The following is a 17,220-nucleotide window of genomic DNA, read 5'->3' as shown; positions in this document are numbered from 1 at the left end:
TGCTTACAGGGCTCCAGTCCAAAGCCTTCCACTGGCCACAGGGGCCCCCAGAACATTCCTCCTCCGCCACTGGTCTAGGCAGGGCCGTGCAGGCGCTCTCGTCAGCCACGGAGCCGTCCCCGTCGCGGCAGCTGACATACCTCATCCGGGTACCTTTTCCACAAGTGACCGAGCACTGCGTGTTGGAGCAAAATCATGTAGAAACGTTATTAGAATCGGCCACTCGCTGGACAGTAACCCACTTTCTGTGGTCATGCTCCTTCCCTCCGGCCCCCCTTCCACTATTCTACTTACCGGAGTCCAGGACCCAAATCGCCACTGGGTTCGTGGTGCACTGTGCGTGCTTCTCCTCGCTTCTGGGACAGCCGGGGGAGGGTGACAAGATGGTAATTCACAGTCCTAGGTGTGAGAAGGGGGTAAAGCCAGTTACCTTTATGTCAACGCACACCTTCATGGTCATGGCATATAAAAGCAGAAGAACTAAAAATTCTAACACCTCAGATTTGTGTGTGATTTTGAGAGATATCAAGTAACATGATATGTCTCAGCCCCAATTTCTTTTCTTTTTAACTTAAAAAAAAATCATTGATTTTTAGAGAGAGGGGAAGGGCAGAGAGAGATATTGACTTGACAGAGATATGTCTATTGGCTGCCTCCTGTATGTGTACTGACCCGGGATCAAACCCTGGACCTTTTGGAGTTCTGGACATCGCTCCAACCAACTGTGCCACACCAGCCAAGGCCAACCCCAATTTTGTTGACTGTAAATGGACTATAACCTGAGTCATTTTGTGGGCACCTTGATACAGGGCTGGGGTCTACTTAATGATTTTTAATACCATATTTACTTACCTATTCATGTCGAAAGAGAGAAAATATTGTAAAATATTTTCAGATAAGTTGGGAAGGAGCAGAATATCCTTTTAAAATGATCAATTGTTAATTTTTTAAAATTCTGAAGCCCAAATGCTGTTCTCAAATTTCAGTTAGTTGCAGAACCAGAATTCGTTGATCATGAACTTGCTTTCCAAGTTTACTTAAAACTCCTGAGGCCCTGAAGGTCAAATCTAGATATAAGAGGCATATTCTATATCCCGATGCCTAAATTGATATAACCCCTCAATCATTCCAGAGAAAAATCCCTATAAGGAATGAGGCCACCCATGTGTAGATAGTATTTCCAGATTTACAAATGGGAAAACACAAATATACACCTGCTCACAATAATCCCCAGCCTCAGTGGTTAGCAAGTATTCTTTGGTTAACTATCTGTCTACAAAATGCCTACGATGTACCGGGCACGGCGTCAAGTGCTGGGAGAATGTTGCATCCTTGACTTTAGGGAGCTCACAAGCCGATGGGACATTCCGCGACTTGGCTCCAGACCTCACCTAGTCCTCTGTCTGTGGTCCAAAGAAAGCCACAGGGGTATTTTCATACAGAGAAGAAGGATTCATGTGCTGCAACTGTGGGGCTGCCCTCTAGGCCAGTGGAGATTATGGAACAGTTTAGAGAGAAATGTATGTTTAGACTCTCTAAGGGATTTGCTAAGTCCTTACTTCTGGCTGCTCAGACAGTAGCTAGCATTTCACAGGCAGTTATCATATGGTGGTTTGAAATACTTCAATAAAGTAATAAAAATAAAGAGACAATTCACAAGTTGTGTTTGGTTAATCGATCAGCGATGACAGCATGCACAGCACTGCCATATTCCTTTACTTTTTTGACACGCGTCATCCATAAACAACCATGTTGACATGCAGCAGCCTAAGGGAGCTCAGCACAGAGTCCGTGCGCTGCCAGATGGAGCCTCGGAGCATGAGTTCTGGGCATAGTCTGGGTTCAGGTCCTGCCTTCAGCAATCAGCGAAGCTGATGTGCAAACCCAAGTCTTCTCTTTACAAAAATGATGCCAAAACCAGGCGCACAGAGAGTGGTGCGTTGGTTAGTAACCACCAACTAGCTCTCGAGGAAAAAGGTGTGCGTGTGTTCGTGTAGATAGACATATGTTTATACGTGTACATATATGCTTATTATAAATTTTACTGATACAAAGAACGTGTAGCATGCAATTTATAAATAACAATAACATATATAATTCTTAATTTAAAGTTCCATACAGCCAACTGATTCTCACAGAACAGTCTGGTTGATTTTTGCTGAACTCTTGAATCTGTTGACAGACTATGGCTGTAATTCCTGGACAAGTGTAGTTCTGACATAAATGTTAGCTGATGTTTTGTTTACTTTTAAGAGTAAGGGGAAAGTGAAGCGATGAAGATCACTGAAGAACTTTTCTCATTCGCCAGCGACATGAGCAATCGATTTCTTTGCTGAGCCAGATAATTTTCAAATACTGCAAAAAGATTTCCTTGATTTTTTGTGCTATTCACAATGTAACACTAGACTCTAGACTGCAGACACTAGACTCTTTTAAGTTTTATTTGCATTATTAATATTTTCTCCATCACCTTCCTATGTCTAAATAATAAATAAAACCCTGAAATATGTAGTATTTGCTGACTTCTGTGCTGTTAATACTCTCACCACGGCCCATTCAAGCTACCAACTTGTTGTGAAGTTGAGTAGAGAGGTACAGTGGCCACCACTGCACAGTATTTCCACCACATAGACACGAGCACACGTAATAACCTCAGAAGCCAAGACAACAGCGAGATGCAGGAGCAGCCAGCAGCGGCACATTGCTGCTGGAACAGACATGACACTCTTTGCTGAACCCGACACCAAAATCATTAAAAACAACAACACAGAAAACACCACCAAACAGTCAACATTTGCCATCCAATAAGAATCAGAATCACACCTTCATACATTTCAAATGGCCAGAGAAGAACAAAACAATTAGTAAATCCAGAACAATTTAATCAGTGGTGTTCTCTACCTACATCCTTACCTATGAAAGAACTTCAGTTTTGACTGAATTACTGGGAAGTTTTGGCATCTCAGTGCCCAAAGCCAATAATTGAGTTGAATGAAGGAGACTCACCTGGGTCTCAGTTGGTCTAGTTGCTGCACTGCAGACACTGTCATCTACCATGGACATATACGTCCCAATGATGCATTTCACTGCTCTTAGTTGGTATCCCTGTCCACAAGTGACACTGCACTGGGGGAAAGAAACAAAACACAAGTATATACAATTCAGTAAAATTCCTCTTTCCCTTACTTTCCCCATAGCATTCCACAGGAGAAAAATATTTCCATCATTGTGAGCCAGAGGGTAGGCACACAAAGCAATTAGGGAAAAGTAGGCAATCCTACTCTGTACAAATTATACTGATCAATTATTACTACACCACTTGAAATTATTTCCATCTTCATTGAAATTATATTTGTTCAGTTCCTTAACGTGAACTCATGGAGGAAGGAGAGTACATTTCAGTCATTTTTACATCTTTTACACCATAGCTACCAGAACCATGAAAAATAGTATGGTGAGTCCTCAAAAAATTTAACATAGAATTGCCATATAACCCAGCAATTCTACTTCTAAGTATATATCCAAAAGAAATGAAAGCAGAGTCTCAAAGAGATACTAATATACTCACATGTTCATAGCAGCAGTATTCACAGTAGCCAAAAGGAGAAAGCGACCCAAGTATCCATCAGCAGACGAACACATAAAGTGTGATATGTACATACAATGCGTTATTACTCAGCCTGTACAGCTTTAGGAAGAAAACTCTGACACCTGCTACAACATGGATAAGCCATGAGGATATTATGCTAAGTGAAATAATCCAGTCCCAACAGGACAAATATTATATGATTCTACTTCTAGAGGTATCCAGAATAGCCAAATTCATAGCGACAGAAAGTAGAATGGTGGTTGCCAGGGGCTGGGTGGAGGGTGAATGGGCAGTTATTTAATGGATAAAGTTTTTTGTGTTTTTTTAAAATGTAATCCTCACCTGAGGATATGTTTTTATTGATTTTAGAGAGAGAGGAAAAGAGAGAGGGAGAAACACTGACGTGAGAAAGAAACATCAATTGGTTGCCTCCCCTAAACGCCCAACTAGGGATTGAACCCTAAACCTTTTGGTGTGCGGGGTGACGCGCCAACCAACTGAGCCACCTGGCCAAGGCAATGGGTAGGGTTTTTGTTTTACAAGATTCAAAGTTCTGGATATTGGTTGCACAGAGATGTAAATATACTCAACGCTATTGAACTATAGACTTAAAAATGGATAGGATGGTAAATTTTATGTTATCTACATTTTACCACATTACACATTTTTAAATAATGGGCAAAGGACTCAAATAGGCATTTCTCTGAGGAAGATATACAAATGACCCACAAGCACCTGAAAAGATGGTCGACGAGTCCTTAGGGAAATACAGGTCCAAACCATAGGTGGTCATAATTAAGAAGTGGGAAAATAAGCAGTGTTGGCAAGGATGCAGATAAATTGGAAACTTCGTGTACTGCTGATAGAAATGTAAGAGGGAAGGTTCTGTGGAAAACTGGTAGTTAGAAAATTAAACATAGAATGACCATAGGAGCCATCAACACCACTTTTGGGTAAATACCCAAAAGAACTGAAATCAGATACTAAAAAGAACACTCATGAATGAATATTCATAGCAGCACTATTCACAATAGCCAAGAGGCTTGAGTAACTAGAGTCCAATGGGGGTGACTGGATAAACAAATGTGGTCTGTCCACACAATGGAATATTACACGGCCATAAAAAGGAACACAGTAAAGAGGTGTGCTACAACGTGGATGACCTCTAAAAACATTGTGCTATGTGAAAGAGCCAGACACAAAAGGTCCCATATTGCGTGATTCCATTTATATGAAATACTCAGACTAAGTAAACCCATGGGCAGAAAGCAGACCGTGGGCTGCAGGGGCCAAAGGGAGGAGTAAAGAGGGAGTAACTGCTTAGTGAGTGTTCTGGGGGATGAAAATGTTTGGGAACTAGACGGAGGTGGTGGTTGCACATTATGAATGTACTAAATGACACGGACTTGTTCACTTTCAAATGGTTACTTGTGAACATGAGTTTTATTTCAATTAAAAAAACTAAAGTCTAATCTTAATATTAGTTTAAAAATATTATAAGAAAATCATATACATATTAATTCTAGTAATCTCTGCAGTGTAGAGTTAGAAGTATGTTTGGTTTTCTTCTTTTTGCTAAATAACATTTAGCAAAATTTTTCTTATGAACTGGCATTACTCTTAAACAATATTTTAAAAAACAGTTTGTTGCCCTGAAATACACGTTCAGGCAAAGGAAGCACAAATCTCTGGTCAGGACTGGTCTGGTATGGACAGGGGTAAAAAATAGGTCCAGCAGTTCTAAAAGATGTTATATTCAAATCTCACCAGTGACCCTGAGCTGTGCATCTCTCCTCTCACTGTCCCCTAAGAGTTATGCAGACGGAGCCAAAGAGGAGGCAAGGTGAGAAGTGCACGTGGACTCCCCCTGTTCACGCAGTGACCAGCCCGAAGTCTGCCTGGGGACGCTGTGCCACGGGGGGATTCGGGGGAGTGTCAATGCTAACGACGGAAACCACAGGCATACTGGAAATGAAGACGTAAGCTGGAGGAAGAAGTGGCTGAAGCCGTGACTGGACAGGGTGGAAGGAGGGTCATTCTTCTGGGCGTTACGTAAGTGACAGCAGACAGCTGCTTCGCTTCTCTCGGGAGCCGGAGAGCTACTGAAATAGTACCAGGATGCTTCTTGCCTCTACATCGGAAAGGACTTAAATTCAGGAGCAGTGGCTTTTCTAATGCAAGCCCAAGGGAGACTGTCACTCCCTCTTTAAGAATAGGTCTAGTTAAGAGTTAAAACCTATGGCCTAAGGGACTCGGAAGAGGTTCTTGCAGAGATGACTCTGCAGCCTTTGATCTACTTCGTCTGTTTGAAGAGTCTGACTTATTTACGAGAGGTGAGCTTTGGAAACGTGACACAGGGAGCCACAACATCCCATCCAAATCCCAGGCCAGGCCCTGCTGCCAAAGACGCTGGGGCTGGGTCCCTTTTCTGTGACAGATGCACCGGGGTGCACTAGAAGGTAACATCAGCCAGGCTCCAGATCTGTGGGGGAGTGTTCAGATGCTCGTGTCTCCATCTAGTTTGAACCCAAGAGCGAAGGTGTGCACGAGGGTCTGTAAAGGGGCCAGTCAGCCGCAGAGGGCCAGCGGCGACCCTGCGAAGTGGGGTGAACTAGGTGCAGTTTCTCCTGCTTAACACGGAGCCAGAAAGGTATCGTGCAAGTCACAGCGGCGAGATCCCTGCCGCCGGAATGCCGGCGGTAAGCCCTCTCCAGATAAAAAGGAAAGAATGTAGTTAAGGACTTTATCGTTTCAAATACCTGTCCCCAGGGACCCGCCTGCCAGGACGCACATTCTGGCTGCTGACAGGTCTGCATGGAGGCTGGCTTTGTCTCAGGGTCACAGAGTCTGTCGTTTAATCGATCTTCACCGGACTGACACCAGACCTGACGGTGCCTGTGCCCTTTCCCGCAGGTGACCAAGCACTGTAAGGAAAGCACAGCCAGTGAGGCCCAGTTCTCAGCACCGCGCTGGGGGGCCCGGGCCAGCCATCACCAGCAGGAACAGCTGGGCTCTTTTCCACAGCAATTCCTCTCTCTCATAGCAATTTGTAAAAATATGAAGGCTCATTCATTCATTCATTCATTCACTCACTCACTCACTCTGCGTTCATACTGATTCTGCATCAGTTTCAAGCAGAAACTGTTTCAATATTTCATGCTCTGAAATATTGCAGAACAGCGTTCATCATTTTCTAGAGTAGGAGTTAAGTGTGGGGAATTCATGAGTCAGACCAATCTGGGTTTTAATCCAGAGGTCAAGTAACTCTTCTATACTGCAGTTTTCTCATCTGTACCACAGGGACAAGGGCGCCTACTGCAAAGAATTGTGAAAACTAAATAAACACAAATCTAAGTAAAGTGCTTACCACATGTTCAACTAATAAATGTTAAATATAATTGTCGTTATTGTCTATGCTCATCGTAAAAAACTTGAAAAATACAGGAAAACATAAAAGAGAATACACAGTGATCCAAAAATCTCACACCCAGGGACAATCTTCAGCACATTGCTGTTTGCATCCCAGTGTGCTTATCTGCGGAATGTGGGATCACACTGAATATGTAATATAGTTTGATAATCCTGGCTGGCACTTTATCAAGCATTCTTGCAAAAGTTTGTTAGTTAATTTGAAATCATACTTTGGCTAATACTAGCTATCTAAGGAAAATAAACCCAGGACCTTCTTTCATCTTTTTAAAAACAGTACTAGAGTTTAAGCTAAGGCAGCTTGTTAACAGAATGAAAGCGCTAGGTTTGATGTTAATTGTCCAGGAATAAGACACTGTTAACCACATGCACTGTTACTTGTCTGCCATTAAAAGGGGCATTAGTAGTATCCTTTTAAGATCCACATTTTATTTGATGCTGAAAGTAAACAGTTACTCTGTGCTTAAGTGGATGAGATAAGGGAACGCACTGCACGCAGAGGCCATTCACAGGAAACGTGTCTTTCCCACATTCCTGACTGGCCTTAAATAAGGGAACTTCAGTGTTCCTTCACTCACTCACCAGAAGGTGGAGGGAGTCACCTGCTGGGTGAGAATCTCTTGGGGCTATGCCCAAAGTGAGTGCTAACAACAGCATAAGAGCAAGGAGGCTCCACCTGCTTTGCTGGCTGTCCTGGGGCCACCTGCGCACTGCCTTGTGCTTCATCAGGTAGGGGAGCAGAAAGGCAGAGATCCTGAATGCCCAGCCCGGCCCTTCCCTTTCCCAAGTTTCCACTAGCAGCTGGATGGATAAATCAGATTGGCCCCTCGCTGATGTCCAACTCGCCTATTTTAGCGATGAGGAAGTAGGATACCTCATTATTTCCTTTCGATCTAAGCCAGGGCAGCTTTATAATTCCCAAAGCCTTAATTCCCTGTACAGTGACTAGCCATGGCTCAGCGAGGAGAGGAGGCAAAGGACTGGAACTTCAAAATCACTGACAAAAGCTGCTGTGGTGGGCGATCCACCTAACTGATGGCGCCTCTGAAGTCGTGAGCGGGCCAGTCACGCCCAGTATGACAGTCATGGGGTGGGGAGAGTACTAGAGTCATTTCTTCAGCAGGAGGTGCGAGAAGGGTGCAGCAGGTCTAACCCTGACCAGCCCGGGGGGAACTCAGAACTAGGGTGTCAGAGGTGACCTAGGGGAAAATGACAGCCCTCCCATCTCACCTCTGACCACTCTCCGGATCTCCACTGTGGACAAGGAAACTCATTGCACCTCTGAATGGTGACTTTCTCTTGATGTGTGCATTTGCTGTCGTCCAGGACATCATTTTGTGTGTTGACACAAATAGCTCTTCTCCTCTGGATGCCACCATCACAGCTTTCAGAACACTGAAAAGACAAAAAAACGAAATAAAACCGAGTTTCTCATCAAGCATGTTCCAGATCCTGGCTGTGCTGGCATGTCTCTGCCAGACCTTAAGAAACAAACAACCTATCAACCAACCAACCAACCCTGGCCAGTTCTAGTTATTATTTTGGGGCTATCTGTTCATGTTATTAATTTATTTACCAAGTTTATAGTGAAGCCAATATTAGTAAGTGGGAATAGAGAAATAAAATTGGAAATGGCCTACGGGGTATAGAAAAAGTGATCTGGCTGAGTTGGTCTACCATTCCCAATTTTCTGCAGGCCTGGCCACTTCAGGCATTACAAATCAATCACGGTACTCTTTTCTGCAGATTTCGAAAGGGGTCAGGCATTATAAATCAATCATGGTACTCTTTTTCCATACAGCTAAAAAGGGCTTCTCAACACAGCCCTAATGAATGAGTTAGTTGGTTCATCACCATCAACTAATCAGACTTAGCATTCAAGAAGGCTCTTTCGGAGAGAATCCACTTACTTCAGTCCAAGCAGAATAGTGCCAGCCCCCTGTGTTACATTCTCCTGAGCACTTTTCCTGGTTGCTTGGTTTGGGGTGACTGCTGCAAAAACTGTCATCAACCTTCTCGGTCTTCCCATCTAGCCGGCTATATCTGGCACAGTAGATGTCTAATGTGCGGTACCCCAAGCCACACTGGGCACTACATTCGCTCCTGCTGCCAACCTGCCATCTGTGCATAACAATGGGGAGAAACCAAGAGTTCTGTTAAATGTATGTCTTATCTATATTTAATTGGTGGGAGCGTTGAGTTCATTTTTTTTCCTTAACTCAAATACCATGAAACCATAGTCAGTTACTCAAATCCAATTTTAAACCAAAGTATCCCTGCATTTCTCATGGCTGCCAATGTACATGGAAGTCACAGAGTGATAACTAGAGGTTCTATCTTTGTAAAGACCCTCCCCTGATACAGTCAATCTAAAATTCAAGCAACCAAAGAGAAAAAAACAGTGGAACTCAACAGAGTGAAAAAGCAATTTTATATTTCAAAGGTTCATGCTACTCAGCATTTCATTTATCAAGCAGGCTGCTTCTAACAGAGAACTACTGTTGGAAACTCCCCAGGAAACTTCCTTTATGTGGGCCTGTGCTAGAAAGTGCTCAATGAACATTCTGTGAATTGATAAAGGAATGGATAATTTGGACTCTAATTATGACTTTCAAGTGTGCTAAACTGAGTACATTACTAACTGAATAAAGACCTTAAGTTCCTTGAAGACAAGGGCCATATTCTATAGAACTCAATTATACAATTTTTTTAAAAAGAGACTTTATTTTGTTTAGAGCAGTTTTAAGCCCGTGGTAGAGTTGAGAGGAAGGCCACAGAGATTTCCCATATACCCGTGTCCCACTCCCCACACACAGGGTCCTCTATTACCAGCATTCCCCTCCAGAGTGGTACATTTATTGTAACAGATGATCCTCACTGAGCATCTTTATCATCCAAAGTCCACCATTTACATTACAGTTCACTCTCAGTGTTGTACATTCTATGGGTTTGGACAAATGTGTAATGACATGCGTTCATCACTATAATGTAATACAATACTCTATAGAGTATTTTCACTGCCTTAAAAATCCTCTGTGCTCCACCTATTATTCATTCCTTACTGCTCCACAATTCTACATTTTAAAACTTAGACTTGGATCTACAAATCTGTCACAAACAGTACCTTTGCATCTACAGAACCCTATAATGAGCCTTTCTTGGCACACAGTAGGTGCTCAGAATGGTATAATAAATTCACTGGTTCTTCTAATGCCAAGGAACGTGGTCAGTGCTTCAAGAAAAAATGCTTAAACTGAATAGAAGAGTCCAAATAAATAAACTTGAAATATATTGTGTTGATTAAATCTAACAATCAGAGAAGATGACTTTCTTTATAATCTTCACTTGGATTCACTTTCGATTGTTAATTCTGGGTTGTTCAGGAAATTCAGCGGTTTGGAGAACACCAACGCCCTAAGAATTCTTCCACCCACACCTGTCCAGGACGTGGACCCAGGAAGAAACGAGTACTGGACACACGCTTGTCCTGGAATTCCTCACGAACGCTCGAAAGTAGGTCAGAGTTGCCCTGCTTCTGCATTTGGCACGTCAAGTGGGCCACCAGGATTTTGCTCTAATCGGAACATGTTAAATGAGGGACAGTAAAACAATGCTTTATCTCATCCTGCCCAAGTTTAATCCGGTGAACCCCCAGTTCCCTAAGGAAGTGAGGCAGAAACGTGAACCAGCGCAGAGGCATCTGGAACTTTCATCTGCCCTTTGATTCCTGGCTACCTGCTCTTTGACTTCATCACCATTTCCTTGTGGAAAGGTTATTTTCCATCCTGGATAAGGGAGGCAGGGGTCCTGCCCCTTCGAGGAAACGCCCCAGCAGCTCAGGTTGGAAAAGCACAGCGGAGTCTCCCTGATATTCACACAATGCCCGGAATCTGAGCGGAGAGCCTGGAAGCGACAAAGGTCACACGCTGCCCTGGGAAAGTTCTCAAAACGCTCTCATTGGCTTCACAGTCTCTCCCTGGAAGGTGGTCTCCACTATAGTGTTCTGAACTCATTCAGTTCATTTCATGTAACAATTATATTTTACCATATTTCAGAAATGCAAAGTGTTTGTCAGTTAGTGGAGACAGAAAAAAAATGTGGTCTCTGTGGGTGTGTGGGGCATTATTTTGGGAGCTCCTGATTTAAGTAGAGTTGTATACTACAGAACTTCTCAGGGCCTTCGAAATGTTAATCAGCACTGTGGATGTCCACATAGGGGAGGAGATGGTCGGTAAGGCTTCTCTGGGAAAAACTGTTTGAGTTTGACCCATCAGTAACAATCCTCCCTCCAGTCTTTTAGTTTTTCACACAGCCACCTGGCAACAATGAGTATAAATCACAATTATAGCAATGGTCAGGTTGACAGGAGAAAGACAAAACACCTTCTTTGGGCTCGGTTTGTGTCTGTGTGTTTTTCAGTGAAAAACTTCTACCGGTAATTTCTACAAAAAAGACATGGCTACGGTTCCTTTGCCTTCTTTCTTTAATTTAGCCAGCACCATTACAAACGACATTGTGGCGAGCTGGAATTGTTTGAAGTGAAAATTTTTAGTTTCTTGAAGTAACAGTTTAAACATTAGCTCCACCCTTGGATTGTTGTTCCTTGGGTAAACTTAAGCAGGGTTCTTAAAGAACCTTTTTTTAAGGGCATGTTCTAGTACTCAAAAGGCTTTGCACAAACTTGTCTTCCCCACAATTAGAAGAGCATGCTTACTGCTGCCAGCAGGAGTCCCACAGTATCTGATTTGTCATTCGAGACACCCCATCATCAGACTCTGCTGGTGTGACTTAGCCAGTGAAGAAATGACAGCAAAGGGGTCCAAGCAAGAGTGAGAGCAGGGATGGGGCAGGAATCTCCTGGGAGGGATTGCTTTTCACAAAGGAAGAAAAGCTACACAAAATGAGATCAATGAGTATCGCTTACTGTGCCTGAATGAAAGATGAAAACAGCTTTCTCCAAAGTTTCTAAGAGCACAGGCTCAAGGGTCAGACAGAGCATATTTAAACCCTGCCCCTTCACTAACTAGTTGTGTGACCTTGGGCATTTTGCTTAATTTCTCTCAGCCTGTTTTCCTTATCTGTTAATTCTGAATAATAGTAATACTTATGTCATTGTGTTGTTTAGTAGGTTATTAATAACATAAATAGGACATTAATATAATTAATAGGGTAAGATTTTATATATAAGAACTATTCTATTAACACAAGACTGTTAATAGGATAATATATGACTTAAAAATAGTCCTTAGTAAATGGTTGACTCTCTTATTACTTGCAGAGTAGCTACCACTCTGAATAATGTAATTACTATTAATTAGTTATTAGTGTTATACTATTATTAGTTATAATTGATATGAGGCTAATTGCAAAATGTAACCTGAGTTTATTGAGGTTGTGTTTCAAGGAATCTATCCACAAATTCAATGTTTCCCCCTCAAACTTTAGTGATTAATTCAGTTCAGCATTAATTAGCTAATTGTTTTTCTGAAAAGACCTTTAACTCTAATTTAACTCAACTGGCTGAGTGATGGGTTTGTATGGAAATTGCCTATAACAAGAATTAATACTGCCTAGTGTAAATGTCTGCCTTTTAATGCCTTGGGTGTTTTTTTCCTACAGTGACCTCTGTCAATGCTTTTTGACAAACCCAGGAGCAAGCAGGTCAGTGACACTGGGTGGAGAGGAAGTGCAATGGGGTGGAAAGAGCCAGGACCTGCAAAGATGTGGCACTCAGGCCATGTCTCCCCCTCCTCCTCCCATGACACACATGACTAACGGATCACAGCCCTGCTCTTCTCTCTCCTAGCCCTGAGAATGCTCAGCATCTTTAGCACTACAGGCCTGCCAACACCACCGACAGGATTTGGCACAGTGATGTGGAACCTGCAAAATGCTTAAGTATCCATCTTGCTTCTTATGAATGGAGAGACCTTAACAAGTCCCACACCATTCTATATTTATTATTTCTTTTCTGTAAAAGGTGAATAAAGCACTGACTCATCTTATCTGCATTTAACTGACATGCAGTCTATGCAATGCAACCCCCAGACCACTTAATATTCACACGTGACACAGTCAAGCTTGCAGGCAAATGAGAAAACTATAGAATTCTCTACTCATCCACCATTTCTTGTCTCAGATTTCAGACTTTTCTTAAATGCAGATTTGTTTGGATATTTAAGCAGTTACATACAGATTTCCTTCCAACTCCTCCTATGAGTGTATCTTAGTGCATTGCAACTTTCACGTGCATGAGTTCCACTGGGGTGTATACACTCTGGGCGATTACAGAATATTCCAGGTATTTCGAGGGATAAAGTTTCCTCTTTTTCTGTTGCCTTTCAAACTAAACTTTTGCATAAGATGTGACTCAATCACAGTAATACGATGCCTACAGAGCGAGCTGTGAGGGGCAAATGAAAACTGTCTTTGTCAAGTGCCATACTTCACTAGCTATTTTTAATTCTCAAAAGAGGAATAAGAACCTTGCAGGTCTGTGTTGGATCATCAGTTTCAGAGAGATGGGAAGTTGGCTAATGCTCCATTTCACATAAACACAAGGGCATAGACTAAAGACCAGCACCCCCTGCTCCTGCTCCTGCTCCCCACACGCAGAGACCTCCGGGGAGACCCCCACAGCCAGGAGTGAGGGCCATGAAGCGCTGGCCTTACCTCAGGTCACAGTCTGTGCCGCAGGGCTCAGTGATGGGCTCTGGCTGCGGCAGCCGGTCGCACCTTTGATCAGAAACTGTAAGGTGATCGGATTCCCTGGTGCAAACGGGCTTCCGTTTCCGCTCCCCTAAGCAGGGAGGAAAATAGAATAACTTATTCCATAAATTATTCAGATCAGGGATTGGCAAACATTTCCTGTAAAGGGTTAGATAATAAATATTTTTGGTTTTGTGGGCCCCATGACCTTTCTTGAAACTCAACTCTGCCATTTTAGGGCAAAAGCAGCGGCTCATAGACAGGATGTAAAAAAAAAAAAGTTGGCGTGTCTGTGTTCCAATAAAACTTTATTTGTAAAAGCAGGCGGTGGGCTGGAATTGGACCCCTGGCTGTGGTTTGCCAATACCTAATTCAGACAAAAAGAAACAAAATAATCAACTGCTAGATCTAAGTGTCCCTGGAAAGTCGAAGTGACAGAGCCGATCTGCTTGGCTCCACAGCGTGTGGCCCTCTCACATGAGGAAGCCTAACAGCTTCTGAAACCCAAGAAAGCTTAATCTGCCAGCCGAAGTGAGAGACAGACTCAGAGAATGGACAGTAGAGAACCCACGCAGATACAAAGTTTTATAAATAGCATGTATTTGGCTGTCCTTAAAAAAATTTAAAAACACCTTAATTCTTTAACTCAAAAACACCTGAAATAAGTCAGATAGAGAAGAAACTGTATTATCTCAGTTATATGTGGAATCTAAAAAGAAAAACAAAGTCATCGAATCAGAGATGAGATTAGTGGTTGCCAGAAGTGTGGGTGGGGGTTATGGGTAGACAAACTGGGTTGAAACTCATCAAAGCTACAAACTTCCAGTTATAAGTTAAGGTCCTGGGAATATAACATACAGCATGGTGACTACAGTGAACAACACTGTTGTAGGTTTGAAAGCTGCTCGGAGAGTGGATCTTAAAAGTTCTCATCGCAAGAAAAAAAATTGTAACTGATGAGTGAGAGTTAAACTTACAGTGGTAATTATTTTGTCATATAAGAAATCATTATGCCATCCACCTTAAGCTTATATAATGTTATATCAATTATATGTTGATAAAACTGGAAAAATAAACCAAAAGACTGCCTCAAATCCCCCAAACTCAACCGAGAAAGCCCTACCTTGGCAGGGTTTGCTGCAGGCTTGCCAGGGCCCGTGGCTGTTCCAGTAGAACTGCTGGGGCCGGCCTTCGAGCGGAACATTGAAGGAATAGCGCACGTCGGGGCTGTACAGCTTCCCCACCGACAACACCTGGGAGGCGCAGACAGAATGGGGACGACGTTTGCAGGTCTGGTGACCCCGAGAGGAAGGAAAGGGCGCGGGCTCGTGGCCCAGATTTTACCTGAAGCACAAGTTCTTGTTCGATGCGATCTGTGCAGTTCAGCCGCTCCACGACATTGTCGGACCCGCTGTACTCTATCAGAGCATTCCCAATGCGGATCTCCTTTTTGGACATTGTGACAACGAAGTCTCCGTTCAGCAAGAACTCACCTTCACTGTCTGACAACGCTGGAGATGAGAAAACAGAATTCACTGATTTGCTGCCGAAAACTCGCTATTTGAAATATGGAATTATGCTTTAATACGCGGGGTGCAAAGAACACGGACTTTTCAGGCAAACAGGAATGGACGCAAATCCTAGTTTTGCCACTTGCTGGCTACGTGGCCTTGGGAAATCACTTTCTCTCATTCAGTCTCCATTTGTCTCTAAGATAGAGATAAAAACACCTCCCCTTAAGGCACCTCTCAAAATTAAGAGAAATGTAAGCATCCTAATTAGCCTAAGATTTGCTATACAAGCCCCACAATTACAGGATTGGAGATGGAAACAAAAGTGTAATGATTTAAACATATGTAAAATGAATTGAACACTTACAAAACTGATTCCCATGCAAATATCCCTCTCATTTTGCATTAGATTTAGCCAGGCTTATTAAATCTTTGTTAGTCTCCTTCATTTGGCAGATGGGGAAATTTGAAAATCATAGCCTATATGATGCTCAAATGTCACTTTTCCAGTGAGGCACAGAGCAGTGGCCAGGTTCCAATATGGGCTCTGTGACCCTCACCTTCTGGAACTCACCCGTGTGTCAGCCCCTCCCACAGGGAATAGCACTGACTATGCAATCACTATGCAGAAATGACGGTGAGACCTCCAAGCCCAGGTCACAGCATGTGGCTCCGCCTTGCTCTTCCTTGAATCTCTGGTTTTAGGGAAAAAGCCGGCTGCCATACTGTAAGGATCCCTAAGCAGCCGCATTGAGGGGCTTCTTGCAGACAACAGTGAAGACCCCAAGCCTCCTGCCAACAGTGTCAGAGTGGGGCACCCGGGCAGTGGATCCACTGCCCATCAAGTTTCCAGATGCCGAGACACCTCAAGCCAGAAACACCCAGCCATGCTGCTCCCAAATTCCTGACACACAAAAACTGGGGGGCAGTACACATCTGTTCTGCTAAGCCACTATGTTTTGAGACCATTTGTTAAACAGTAAAAGCTGGTCAACAGCACTACCCAGCCCATTATTTTTGAAACTGCAACGCCTCCCACTGCAGCACAGATCCCACATTTCCTGTACCATTTCCCACCTTCCTTTCTCGCCACAGCACTGTTTATGCTTTCTCTCCCCAAACAAGAAGGCGAGCCCCACAAGGACAAGGGTCTGGGGACCATCTTGCTCACTACTATGTACATCCCAGCTTCTGAAAGAGCACGTGGTAGGTGCTCAATAAATACTTTCTCTGGCAGAATGAATGAATCTACTGCAGATCTTGCAAAAGATGACAGCTGCTTTCAGAGGAATAATTTATTATCAACGTTATCTGGAGAGAGTGAATAAAGCCCCAGGAAGTTTAAAAAAATGATTTCCTTTCAGAGTTTACTGTTAAATTCACATGTTAAGTAAAGAATGTACTACTGTGATATCATATGACCTGACTGGAAAACTTTGGCAAAAATACTTATCAATTGCTTTCTTCTCCACTGTACAAAACTGGGCATGATAAAAATTAAAAAGTAACTTTGTTGAACATAAACATAAAAAACACACATTTATTCTCATACTTTGGACTAATTTCTCAAGATAAAATCCCAATCATATCTTTCCCCCTAGTATTTATTATTAAAATTTTGGTTTTAAGTACCAGTTGGTTTTTTCCCAGTGCCCCTGCTCCTTGAATAATAAGTTCTCCTGAGTATTGGGCTGGATATGAAACAGGCACTCAACAAATCAGAGATATCAAACATTTGGGCTCTGAACAAAATGCTAGAAAAAAGGCCCCTTACCTTTTGTAAATTGTGCCTAATTAGCAAATCTCAGCAGGAAAGGAACCCTTGACATACCCAGGCCATGTGTTTGGGAGGATTAAGGGAACATGCACATTTAACTCACGGATAGCAAATAGGTTTCGTCCTGGGCACCAATGTCCATCGATTGGTACTAGCTGCCCAAGAAACTAGGCAGAACAGGAGTCACTCGCAGCTTCCTGTCTCAG

At 43.0% G+C, this 17,220-nt stretch overlaps 1 protein-coding gene across 4 annotated transcripts in view; it reads right to left on the bottom strand.

The window, feature by feature from the left end:
- ADAMTS9 (ADAM metallopeptidase with thrombospondin type 1 motif 9) overlaps nt 1-17,220 on the bottom strand; it is a gene marked incomplete at its 5' end in the record, with an annotated part of 155,750 nt that overhangs the window by 77,977 nt on the left and 60,553 nt on the right. For all 4 annotated transcript variants that reach the window (XM_081159306.1, XM_081159308.1, XM_081159309.1 and 1 more), the window contains 9 exons: nt 8-175; nt 295-399; nt 3,007-3,126; nt 6,349-6,513; nt 8,249-8,413; nt 8,929-9,139; nt 13,691-13,817; nt 14,850-14,979; nt 15,071-15,237. In XM_081159306.1, the coding sequence (XP_081015432.1) occupies nt 8-175; nt 295-399; nt 3,007-3,126; nt 6,349-6,513; nt 8,249-8,413; nt 8,929-9,139; nt 13,691-13,817; nt 14,850-14,979; nt 15,071-15,237 (1,358 nt within the window). The remainder of the gene's footprint in view (nt 1-7; nt 176-294; nt 400-3,006; nt 3,127-6,348; nt 6,514-8,248; nt 8,414-8,928; nt 9,140-13,690; nt 13,818-14,849; nt 14,980-15,070; nt 15,238-17,220) is intronic.

The sequence above is a fragment of the Miniopterus schreibersii genome (genome assembly GCF_964146895.1).
Source record: "Miniopterus schreibersii genome assembly, chromosome: 15".
In the NCBI taxonomy this organism is placed as follows: domain Eukaryota; kingdom Metazoa; phylum Chordata; class Mammalia; order Chiroptera; family Miniopteridae; genus Miniopterus; species Miniopterus schreibersii.
This window is presented reverse-complemented; position numbering and strand designations above follow the sequence as displayed.